Source organism: Dunckerocampus dactyliophorus, chromosome 19 (assembly GCF_027744805.1).
Source record: "Dunckerocampus dactyliophorus isolate RoL2022-P2 chromosome 19, RoL_Ddac_1.1, whole genome shotgun sequence".
NCBI lineage: Eukaryota > Metazoa > Chordata > Actinopteri > Syngnathiformes > Syngnathidae > Dunckerocampus > Dunckerocampus dactyliophorus.
In genome coordinates, this window is record NC_072837.1 from 14,340,268 (window position 1) to 14,351,284 (window position 11,017).

The 11,017-nt window shown below is 43.3% G+C and overlaps 1 protein-coding gene across 3 annotated transcripts; it reads right to left on the bottom strand.

Annotated features, from left to right (window-relative positions):
- Positions 1 to 103: 103 nt before the first annotated feature.
- allc (allantoicase) lies at positions 104 to 9,977 on the bottom strand. 3 transcript variants are annotated; one of them, XM_054761880.1, is made up of 11 exons: positions 9,831 to 9,975; positions 9,698 to 9,748; positions 1,846 to 1,933; positions 1,625 to 1,744; positions 1,480 to 1,559; positions 1,273 to 1,405; positions 1,039 to 1,194; positions 773 to 846; positions 594 to 702; positions 410 to 528; positions 104 to 327 (listed from the first exon to the last, which is right to left on the bottom strand). In XM_054761880.1, the coding sequence occupies exons 1-11, from the start codon at positions 9,915 to 9,917 to the stop codon at positions 175 to 177; spliced, it is 1,170 nt and encodes a 389-aa protein (XP_054617855.1). In that variant the 5' UTR covers positions 9,918 to 9,975; the 3' UTR covers positions 104 to 174. The 3 variants fall into 3 exon arrangements, with proteins under 3 accessions (XP_054617855.1, XP_054617856.1, XP_054617854.1); XM_054761881.1 differs by lacking the exon at positions 1,039 to 1,194 and having other exon boundaries at positions 9,831 to 9,977; XM_054761879.1 differs by having other exon boundaries at positions 1,039 to 1,405; positions 9,831 to 9,977.
- Between the last annotated feature and the right edge of the window lie 1,040 nt (positions 9,978 to 11,017).

The following is an 11,017-nucleotide window of genomic DNA, read 5'->3' on the forward strand; positions in this document are numbered from 1 at the left end:
CAAATTGACCCGGTAACATGCACTTGATTGACAGGCCTAACAAGATGCATGCATGTAGACGTCCTTTGATTGGACAGCAAGAAAATAAAGCTGAGTTGCAGTGTGTCAGGACGGTGTAGACTTTTAATTTGAAAGGTCAACAGGAAGTGATTGTTGCAGGTATTACCCCTCCCATCAGAGTTTAGAGCGAGCTGTTGTCTCAAAGACAGGTTGGCCCCAAAGTCGCAAGCGGCTGACTCCTCCATCTGGAGCGATGATGAGGCGGGCGTGAGTGGCAGGCGAGTGTGTGTCCTCCATGTTGAACACGTGATTGTCGTCAGGACGGAGCTGCACACGCACACGTTAGTGTTAGCTTGAGCTGGTGGAGCATTCGGCGGTGTGCACTTTAGGCTAATGTGACAAAAGCAACCTTCTGTGGTGGGAGCAGGATGCGCCATTTCCCAGAATTCCAACTTGTCCCGAGGCACTTAGCTTCCTCCTCAGGGGTCAGAGTGCACACCTCCACCCTGCAGGAGTCAGGGAAGTTACCTGCAAGGATACCAAGGTTACAAAAACGTTCCCATGCACTGAAGAGCGGCAGTGGCATTTAGCACCTTTAAAGTGGGCGGTGTCCACCTCCACAGCACGGATGACCCCCATGTGACCCAAACGAAACACCGCCCACTCGTAACCAGGAAGCTGCAGGATGCCGTGCTGGTCCGCCTGCAGGTAACACACATGTTGTGACTCCGCCCACCAGCCCCACTCCAAACAACACTTCCTGTTTTATCACCTGCAACTTTTTGGGGCGATCCAGTCTGCGCGCCGTCTCCCAGCCGTCAGCCATGTTGGCGGCCCGACCCATCCCTGCACTCCCAACAAACAGCATCATCACGCCATCGTCATGTTAGCGTCACATATTGTCATGTTAGCGTTATATTGTTAGCATCATGTCAGTTTAACATTAGTGTCGTGTTAGTGTCACGTTAGCGTCATGTTTGCGCCACACCATGTTTTCAACAGAGAGAAAAGGCTAAACAAGCTAAGAACAGAACATACCAATCATATTGCGTGGATGGCCAAAGTGGGCGTCACTAAAGCCAAGACAGACTCCTCCATTGACCAGAGAGAGCAAGTCGATGTCCTGATTGGACGAAACTGCGGACAAATCTTTTTGGCCAACTCCAAACACATGCAATCTGGCCACGCCTCCATCTGATGACATTGACCTAGCATGACATCTGACTGTGTGTGTGCGTGTGTGTGTGCGTGTGTGTGTGTGTGTGTGTATACCAGGATACAGGTTGAGGCGCAGGTGTGTGACTCTGTGTGGGAAGTGGACCAGAAAGTAGTTATGGCAACTGTCTGGATAACCTGGCTTCAGCTCGGACAGGCCCACCAACTCTGGCCATGCCTCTGATCCCAGCTGTCAATCACATAGCGTGACATGTTAGCGACATGACTGACAGGCTGTGATGTTGCCACGGCGACAAGTGTTACTTTGGCGACGGCAGTCAGCTGGCTGTCGGAGGCGGCCATGCCGGTTCTGTCTCCCTCCAGGCAGAAGCTGGGTTCTTCGTCTGGAAAAGAGGAAGCGGATCAAGTGGGAATCTTTTTTGGGCCGCAGAGACACTGCATTTGATACCAAGACACGCCCCCTGGATGGACATGTGGGGTGGGTGGTTCCCTGTGAAGAAAGACGTGTCCACGTCCACACCGTACACTAGGCCCGGAACCCCCAACTGGATCACACACCAGTCGTGACCTAACAACAGAAACACCTCAGCTCATTAGCACAGTGGCGAGTGACGCTGGCAGGAGTCAGGAATGTCCCCTGGACCCCAGCAGGGGGCATCTGACACTCACCTGGTGTTCGTTTCCTCCTCGTCTCCCAGCCGTCCATCCACTTCCCGTACTCGGTGAAGGCGGACGCGATGAACTGAGGAGGCTCTCGCTGTGGAAAACACGTCACGCCGTGACGATGACCACGCGTGTTAGCATCATTAGCACATTATCTTTTTTTGAGGAGAGGACATGCATGGCAAGAGCGCTGCTGACGGTACTAGAAATTTTACTATTTTGGAGCTTTCCTGACTACACTTCACGAGCACAAGATCAGGACTGCTTGTTGACTCCTTCAACTTAAACTCTGATAGGCGAGAGGTACAAATTCCTTGAAATAAACAAGTTACAAGTGCTGATAGTTGCTAGCAAATCAAGCTAACCGACTAACTGCTGAAGTTCCAAGAAGTTGCCTAGCAACAATGCCAAACACAAGGAGAAATGATACTGGCCCTGGAAATACTGAGTCAAAATCAGAAATAGGGTCAGTCTGGCTGTCGGATGAGAAGGATTTGATATTATTACAAGCCTTGCTGAAGGAGATGAATGAGCTAGAAGAGCGTACTATAGCACGTACGGTGCAAGAAATTAGCTTCACCAACGCACTAACAGAATAAATCGAGGCGTTGCGAAATGAAAACGCTGCCTTGTGCACTGCTCTTTTAAAAACCCTATGGAAGAAAATAGATCATTATGCAATGATATCAAGGTTCAGCAGGACAATATCAAGGCATTATTGGACGACAACGCTGCCTTGCGCGCTGCTCTTAAGGAAGTTAAAAACCCCATGGAAGAAAAATAGAGCATTATGCAATGACATCATCCTGCAGAACAGGATGATATCGAGGCATTATCGGAAGACAACGCTGCCTTGTGTGCTGCGCTTAAGGAAATTAAAAACCCCATGGAAGAAAATAGAGCATTATGCACTGATATCAGTGTTCTACAGGATGATATCAAGGCTCAATTAAACTACAACCATAACCAGATGGCTCACACTGACTGTTAGCGTGCTGTGAAGACTAGGGTGACCATATATTGATTACCAAAAACCATGACACTCATTTTTCGACATTTTTTGCCGAGCCTCGCACCCCTGTCGATGCACACCCATATCGCAATGATATCACTATGACCAATGTTTTTGCAAATGATTGTCATTGATTTTCCATCTGCTCTCATATTCACAGTTGCTTGTTTTTCCACACAGAAACAGCTCTCTGGTTTTCATGTTGTTTTCACCTCTAAATGGAGTCTGCACCGGCAAAACCTATCCTACCCAATCTGAAACTGAGCGTAGACATTCAGTGCTGTTTACTGACTGAATAAGCAATGGACACACCTGGGCAGCAAAACACACCTGTCGGTCACATGTTCCAGTGCGTTTGCTCACATGACAAATCTGCGGTTTCAAACAAAAGGTCTTCTAAATTGTGCATCCAATCCAGATGTAAATACCTGGCGATAAAAGCTGAAATGTTACTGTCTGGTCTCATATTTGTCTTTTGATGTCAAACCCAGATGTTTTTAGTCAACACCAGGGGTGTCCAAACCTTTCCCAGCGAGGGCCAAATACGTACAAATCAAAGGATACGGGGGCCACTTTGATATTTTACATTTTGTAAACCAAACCAATTTCTATTTCAAGAAAAAACCCGCATCTCAGCTTTGCGTTAAAGGTGAGAAAATGTTGGGGGGGTTTTCTCCACTGCTCATTTTTGTTGGATAATTGAAAAAATAAGCATGTATGAGAAATTAGCACATATGATTTGATTAAAAAAAAACAAAAAACATCATCATGGGTAATTTTGCATGTACTGTATATCTTTTAACAGGGATTGTATACAGGTAGTTGCATCTATTGTTTACTAATACAGTCAAACTTGTCTATAGCGGCCACTAGAGTGAGTCTGCAAAAGTGGCCGCTATGGACAGGTGGCCTCTATAGACAGGTTGGCGTCCAGTTTGAATGTTGACCAGTAGAGGAAAAAAAAGAAAAAAAAAGGGAAAAAAATAATAATAATAATGTTGACCAGTAGAGGGCACTGCAGACTGCTGATAAAAGTTGTACAGCACTACTAGGCTTGTTATTATCATGGTTCATGGTTTTAATCCTGAACATGCATGAGTCAAACAGTAGCACATCACATAGTACAACATAGTACAACATAGTACAAGAAGCAAAGCTTATTTAATCCTACCCCTCATCAGTTTCACATCAGTTGCAATACATTTATTCATCTCTTGTTCTTCCAAGTGTACTTTGTAGGTCTACATGACAATGTAGTGCAATCATAGCCAAGGTTTTTACTTACTAAAAGGAAGCTAGAGGCTTAATAATAACTGATAACTGATAAAATACTTCAATTAAGTACAACCAAACTCAGTTTTGCTCCCGCTGCCGCATGCATGCTAGCATATGTTTTTTTTTTATTGTAGCGTCGCTGGGAGCACGTCCTGTTCCCAGCCTACTTTGCGGTAATGTTTTGGTGCAAATGCTCTCAAAGTTACATGTTTGACCAGGAAATAGCAAGCTCAAAAGAAGACGGCTTTTTTATGTGGAACAACTGACAGTTTGTGTGGATCTTGTGAATGATTGTGACTGAGCTAGGACTCAGTAATTAAAGTCTACACACGACGGCGTCATTGATTGAAAAACAAAACTTTTTCGTGCATGAGGCTTCTACTTGAGTTGGTAATTTGGCCGCTATATGCAGGCAGATATTGACCAAGGGAGACAAAATGGGTGGCCGCTGGCTGCGTTGGACAGGTGACTGCTATACACAGGGTCCATAACATGTAAATTTGCTGGGGGGGATTTTTCAGTGGCTGCTATAGGCAGGTGGCCCTTCTATAAAGGTGGCCGGTAAGACAGGTTTGACTGTATGTTATATTTGCATTGTTCTTTTTATAATGTATATATGTAACCCGCACCGGGGCTTGAACAAAGGACCTTTGTAATGGGAGGTGAGAGCACTGATCACACGACTAAATGCCCAGACTGTTGGCTGTGTGTTCAACACAGCTTTTAAGGCAGAGGGAGTGAGGTTTACCAACGTACACTCGCACAGCCTCACAGGCTGGCATCCGTTACATATACACATTTATAATTCAATAAAAATTCTCACTGTTGTTTTTAGGAAGACAATTTTTAACATCTGTCAAGGGACAGCAGGTGAAAAATAGCCTTTTGGCTAATTCTGGTGCATTTGCAAGCGATGGCAATGAATGTACACCAGCGAGAGCCACATACTGCAGTGAAAAAGGAAAGGATGCAAGGGCCATCTTGATATTTTGTAAAGCAACACATACAGATATGCTAAGAAGTTATATAAAAGAAAAAGGTGGATCTCAGCTTTGTGATATACTGTCGGTGAAAAAGCATATTATTAGTATCAACTTCAGTCTTTGTTTTTTTCCCCCATTTTTGCTGTTGTTGTTTTTTTTAATTTCGAAATATTTGTACTTTCTTCTTTAAACAAACTTTGAAATGTTCCGTTTGTAATATTATGGCTTTATTCCCATAATATATTGACTTCCCATAGTATTACAACTTTTCCCCCAACCAAAATTTACACAAATGAAAACTTTAAAAATATATATTTTTTGTTTAGTATTTCAACTCTTTGCTACTAAAATTACATTATCTTCCCTCATAATATTAAGTTTATTATATTATATTATGTAAGTTTATTCTTGTAAAACTGTGACTTTTTTTCTTGGCTTTTTTCTGTAACTCGTAAAATTCCACCATAAATTTTACAACTATTTCAACCTTCTTGTAAATTTTCTTCTCAAATTTATTCAATTTAATTCAAGGGTTTTGGTCATTTAAATTCAAGAGTTTTATTGTCATATGCATAGTAAAACACGTAGTTATACTATGCAATGAAATTCTTATTCTGTTCATTCTCCCAAGAAAAGAAAGAAAACACAAGAAAAAGAATAAGAACATAAGAAACATAAACATATATACCAATAAATTAAGCAACAACAACAGAAGAGACATTAATACAGATAAATAATACAAATAAATAAATACATAATAAATACATTCGTTGAGAAGCCTGATGGCCTGTGGGTAAAAGCTGTTTGCCAGCCTTGTGGTCCTGGACTTCAAACTCCTGTAGCGTCTGCCTGACGGTAGGAGTGTGAATAATGAGTGTTGTGGATGTGTGCTGTCCTTGATGAGGTTGTGTGTTCTGCGTAGGACTCTAGATTTACAGTATAAATGTCTTGCAGTGAGGGGAGGGCTGCCCCAACAATGTTCTGTGAGGTCTTGATCACCCGCTGGAGTGCCTTCCTATCACGTGTTGTACAGTTACCGTACCAAACAGTGATGGAGGCGGTAAGGACACTTTCCATAGTGCATCTGTAGAAGCAACTCAGGATTGTGGTGGACATGCCAAATTTCCTCAGTCTTCTCAGGAAGTACAGTCTCCTTTGGGACTTCTTCATAATTTGTTGGGTGTTGTGAGACCAGGTGAGGTCCTCGCTGATGTGTGTGCCAAGGAACTTGAAGGTTTTCACTCTCTCCACCTCAGTCTCATCAATATACAGTGTGCAGGGGTCTATGCGGCTCCTTTTCCCTTGTTCTTGGGTCGATGATCATCTCTTTAGTCTTATCTGTATTGAGAAGGAGATTGTTATCACGACACCAAGCTATGAGGTCCGCCACCTCTCTTCTGTATGATGTTTCAACACCACCAGTGATCAGGCCGATGACTGTAGTGTCATCCGCAAATTTAATGATGCTGGTGTTGTTCTGGGAGTCCACGCAATCGTAGGTGAAGAGCTTGTAGAGGAGCGGACTCAGCACACACCCCTGTGGGGTCCCAGTGCTCACAATTCTTGAGCTGGATGTGCGATTGTGGACTCTGACTGACTGGGGCCTGCCTGTGAGAAAGTTAAACACCCAGTTACAGAGGGAGGGTGACAGGCCAAGTGTGAGGAGCTTATTTGTGAGTTTGTGGGGGTTGACTGTATTAAAAGCAGAGCTATAGTCTATAAATAGCATTCTGACATATGTGTCCTGGCCCTGTAGGTGAGAAAGGGATGTGTGGATGGCAGTGTTGACTGCATCATCAGTGGACCGGTTCTGGCGATATGCAAACTGTAGAGGGTCCACAGTGACCGGGATGCTCTTTTTGATGTGGGTCATGACTATTCTTTCAAAGCAGGTCACGTGGCTCTTCTTGGGTACGGGCACTATGGTGGTGGACTTAAAGCAGGTCGGTACAGATGCTTGTGCAAACGACAGGTTAAATATGTCAGCAAGCACATCAGCTAGCTCTGATGAGCAAACCCGAAGTGCACGTCCTGAGATGTTGTCTGGGCCTGCTGCTTTTCGTGGGTTTGTTTTGTTCAGAACCCTGCGCACATCAGCTGATGTCACCATGAGAGGTGAGTCCTGTGTGCTCCCCAAGCCCAGCCACCCTCTCTGCTCATCAGGAGTTTGGGTGTCAAAGCGGGCATAGAACTCATTCAGCTCATCTGGAAGTGTGGTTTGGCTGGACGTGGCTACGCTACTCCGCTGTCGATAGTCTGTGATGTGCTGGAGCCCCGCCCACATGCGTCAAGGGTCTGAGGTGGAATAGTAGCCCTCCAGCTTCTGTCTGTACTGTCTTTTGGCCTCTCGTATGGACCTCCTCAGGTCATATCTGGCCTTTTTGTAGTCCTCAGCAGTGCCCATGACAAATGCAGTCGAACGAGCACGTAGCTTAGCCCTTACATCACAGTTCATCCACTGTTTTTGGTTAGGGTATTTTCTGTAATACTTGGTGGTGGTAACAGTCTCTATACATGTGCTAATGTAGCCAGTAACAGCAGAAGCATATTCATCCAAATCAACAGTACAATCTTCCCTCCCCGCTGCAGTTTTAAACACATCCCAGTTTGTGCAGCCAAAGCAGTCCTGAAGTACTTGATCAGTTTCTTCATTCCACACTTTAACTGCTATACTTACAGGGGGAGCTTTTTTAAGAAGTTGTCTGTATGTTGGATAAACGAATATGGAGATGTGGTCAGCCTTTCCAAAGTGGGGTCTTGGAACAGCCTTCAAAGCACCTTTCATGTTGCTGTAGACTTGGTCCAGGACGCTATTTTCGCTCGTGGGAAAGCTTACATGCTGGTAATATTTGGGGAGGACAGTCCTGAGGTCGCAGTGGTTGAAATCGCCAGATATAATAAATACAGCGTCTGGGTGTTTGGTCTCGTGTTTATCAATGATGTCATGCAGGAGGCCTAGTGCATTAGCGGTGTTAGCTCGTGGTGGGATGTAAACAGCAGTTAAATACACAGCGCTAAACTCACAAGGCAAATAAAAAGGTCTGCATTTTAACACAAGCAGCTCAATGTCCTGCGAGCAGTGCTTTTCTATCGTCTGTACGTCTATGCACCACCGTTTGTTTACGTAAACACAGACGTCGCCACCTCTGTGTTTACCAGACGCTAAAGTCCGATTTATTCCCATATTTTGACTTTATTCTCTGAACATTATCATTTTTTCTGCAACCAAATTTTTCAAAAATTACAACTTCATTTGTTGTTTTGTTTGTCGCTCATAATATTTTATTTTTTATTTAACGACTTTAAACATAACATCTTTTTTCCTTACTATTTCAACTTTATGCTCCTAAAATGGAATTATTTATTCTCATAAAATTATGACTTTTTCTCATTAGATTACAACATTTTTCTCTTAATATTTTAACTTTATGACCAGTCCAGAGTGTACAGTGCCTCTCGCCCGAAGTCAGCTAGAATAGGCTCCAGCATGCCCCCATGACCCTAGTGAGGATAAGCGGCATAGAAAATTGATGGATTTTAACTTTATTTTTGTAAAATTACTGCACATTTTTCAATTTTTGCTGTTGTTGTTTTTATCTTTTTAATTTTCTTGTTCAATTGTATTTTTAGAATTAAAACACAGTCGTGGGCCACAATTGACCCCCAGGCTGCACTTTGGACACCCCTGATGTACACGGCCCCTGCCAAATAAACAAATAAAATAAGAAAATTATTAATCAGGGGAGGTTGTACTGGTGGCAATGTCAAATATGATGAAGGGGAAATATTTAATTAGTATTTTTTTACATAATTAAATTACAGGTGACAGAACCTGCATATCAGCTTTCAGTAAAATGAAGCTTTCACTTCAGGAGTGCCGTGGACTTGCCACCACTTCCTTTCTGACACAAACGCTAACAACATTCACATATTAGTGTAGTTTAAGTCCTGTACTCGGCACAATCACAGCAATTTTGTTTAAAAGTTTTGAAACAAAAAGTCACAGTCATGGTCCTCGTTTCATTATGTCACATTTCACCCCAATGTATGTTACAGATGAGCCACACTAATTGCTTTTCCTTCCTTGTATTTGAGATGAAGACATGGGTTTGTGTTCCACGGGTACCGGTATGTTCTATGTTGTCTATTAGCAGGCACTTTATACAACAGTTTCAACACACCGAGTTAAAAGACCTCAAAGTTAGAGCCAAAAACGTCAAAATGTTGCAATTGTTCCCAGTCTTCCCTATTGAACATGTTTGATTATAACTAAAGTAATAACTATTGCGTTTCAGCGGTGCAAAAAAAACTTTAACTTCCCTGGTATTAAATAATGATAGAAACAGATCTCCAGTATTAGGAAATTCGGTCTGTAAGAAATTAATAGCTCTCTTTTCAAGTCTTACTGGACTACAAATATATGAAATAATATCAGTTATATTAGCAAATCCAGTATCTGTAAGGGATTACAGGCAGCTAACGTCCCACTGAAAAACAAATCCAGGACATTTTCATCACTTCTACAAGAAAAACCTCAGATGACGGCCGGGACAGGACACTCTAGTGATGTCATCGCGCGCGCGCTTACCTTGAGCAGGTTGGCAGCTGGAGCGAACCATTCATCAGTGGCAAACAAAACCTGAACACGCACACACAAGCGCAAAAACACATGTGACCCCACATCCCATAACAAGATGTCATTTATCATGAATTGTTCTGACCTTGGCACCGACGCTCTCACAGGCAAGGTCATTAAAGTTGAGGAAATGCGGCGGCGTTGACGACATGGCCGCTCTGTGCTCTGACATGACCGCGACATGCAAAGTGACTGACGATGACGATGAAGATGAAGCTCAGGACAAAGTCCGTGTTTGTGAAAGACGGTCACTGACCATGAAAGGGCATAATCACGTGTGACAGCATGGCCTAAACAAGCAGTGTAACATACTATCCAACTCATACGGAACACGCTAATGTAGATGTACGTCATTTAGGGGGGATACGGCGAAGGTGGCTCAACCAACTCAGGCTTTGTGCTCGAGATAAAACTCCACAAACCCTAACATCCGCAGTCAGACTTGATTGCTCCCGCGACTGTGGTTATCAATTTACTTGGTCAAGTCCGGTTTTCGGCTTTGTGCCAAGTGCGCATTCACATAAAAGGGGGGCATTTACGTCATATTATTCTACTTACGCTGAAAAGTGATGCGATCCCAGTCAGTGTATTTTACAAAAAATGAGTACGGAATTATAATAATATTATATTATTGTAATATCCAAAGAATTATGACTGCTAAAAGTAACACCGTCACCGCCAATACAGGTAGGGAGGACCGCAGGCATGCCAGCATGCCGCGTGTGAATGCGCAAATCAACACTAATTATTATAAAAAACTATACCGTGGTAATCTTTTTATTTATCAGCGCTCAACGTTGCACAACTTTGACATATTAACACTTATCCATTTAAAAAATAAATACATTAGAGCAATAACTTTCGTTTTTGATGGTATCAGTAAATTAAATATTTTAATCTGTATCTCGTTGTGACCACTAGATGGCAGTGTTTTGCGTGTGACGTGTTTTGTGGCAACTTTTTCATTTTTTTGCCTTTTTATAACAAAACATAGCTGGTTTTAAGATGAAAGCGTGGACATAGCCTGGTCCCGACCAAGCTATGAGCTTAGCCTATGTTACCATGGTGATGCAGATGCTTTCAAAGAGGGCTACCTCCGCTGAACACGCAAGTCCGGCTTTCCACTCAACACAGCGCGCTAACCCCTTAGAGCAGGGGTGTCAAACTCGTGCCATGGAGGGCCGAGACACTGCAGGTTTTCTTTCCAGCCAGTCACTAAAGCAGGTGATTTTAATGATGAACACCTTCAGTTTGAGGGAAGGAGCTCATCAA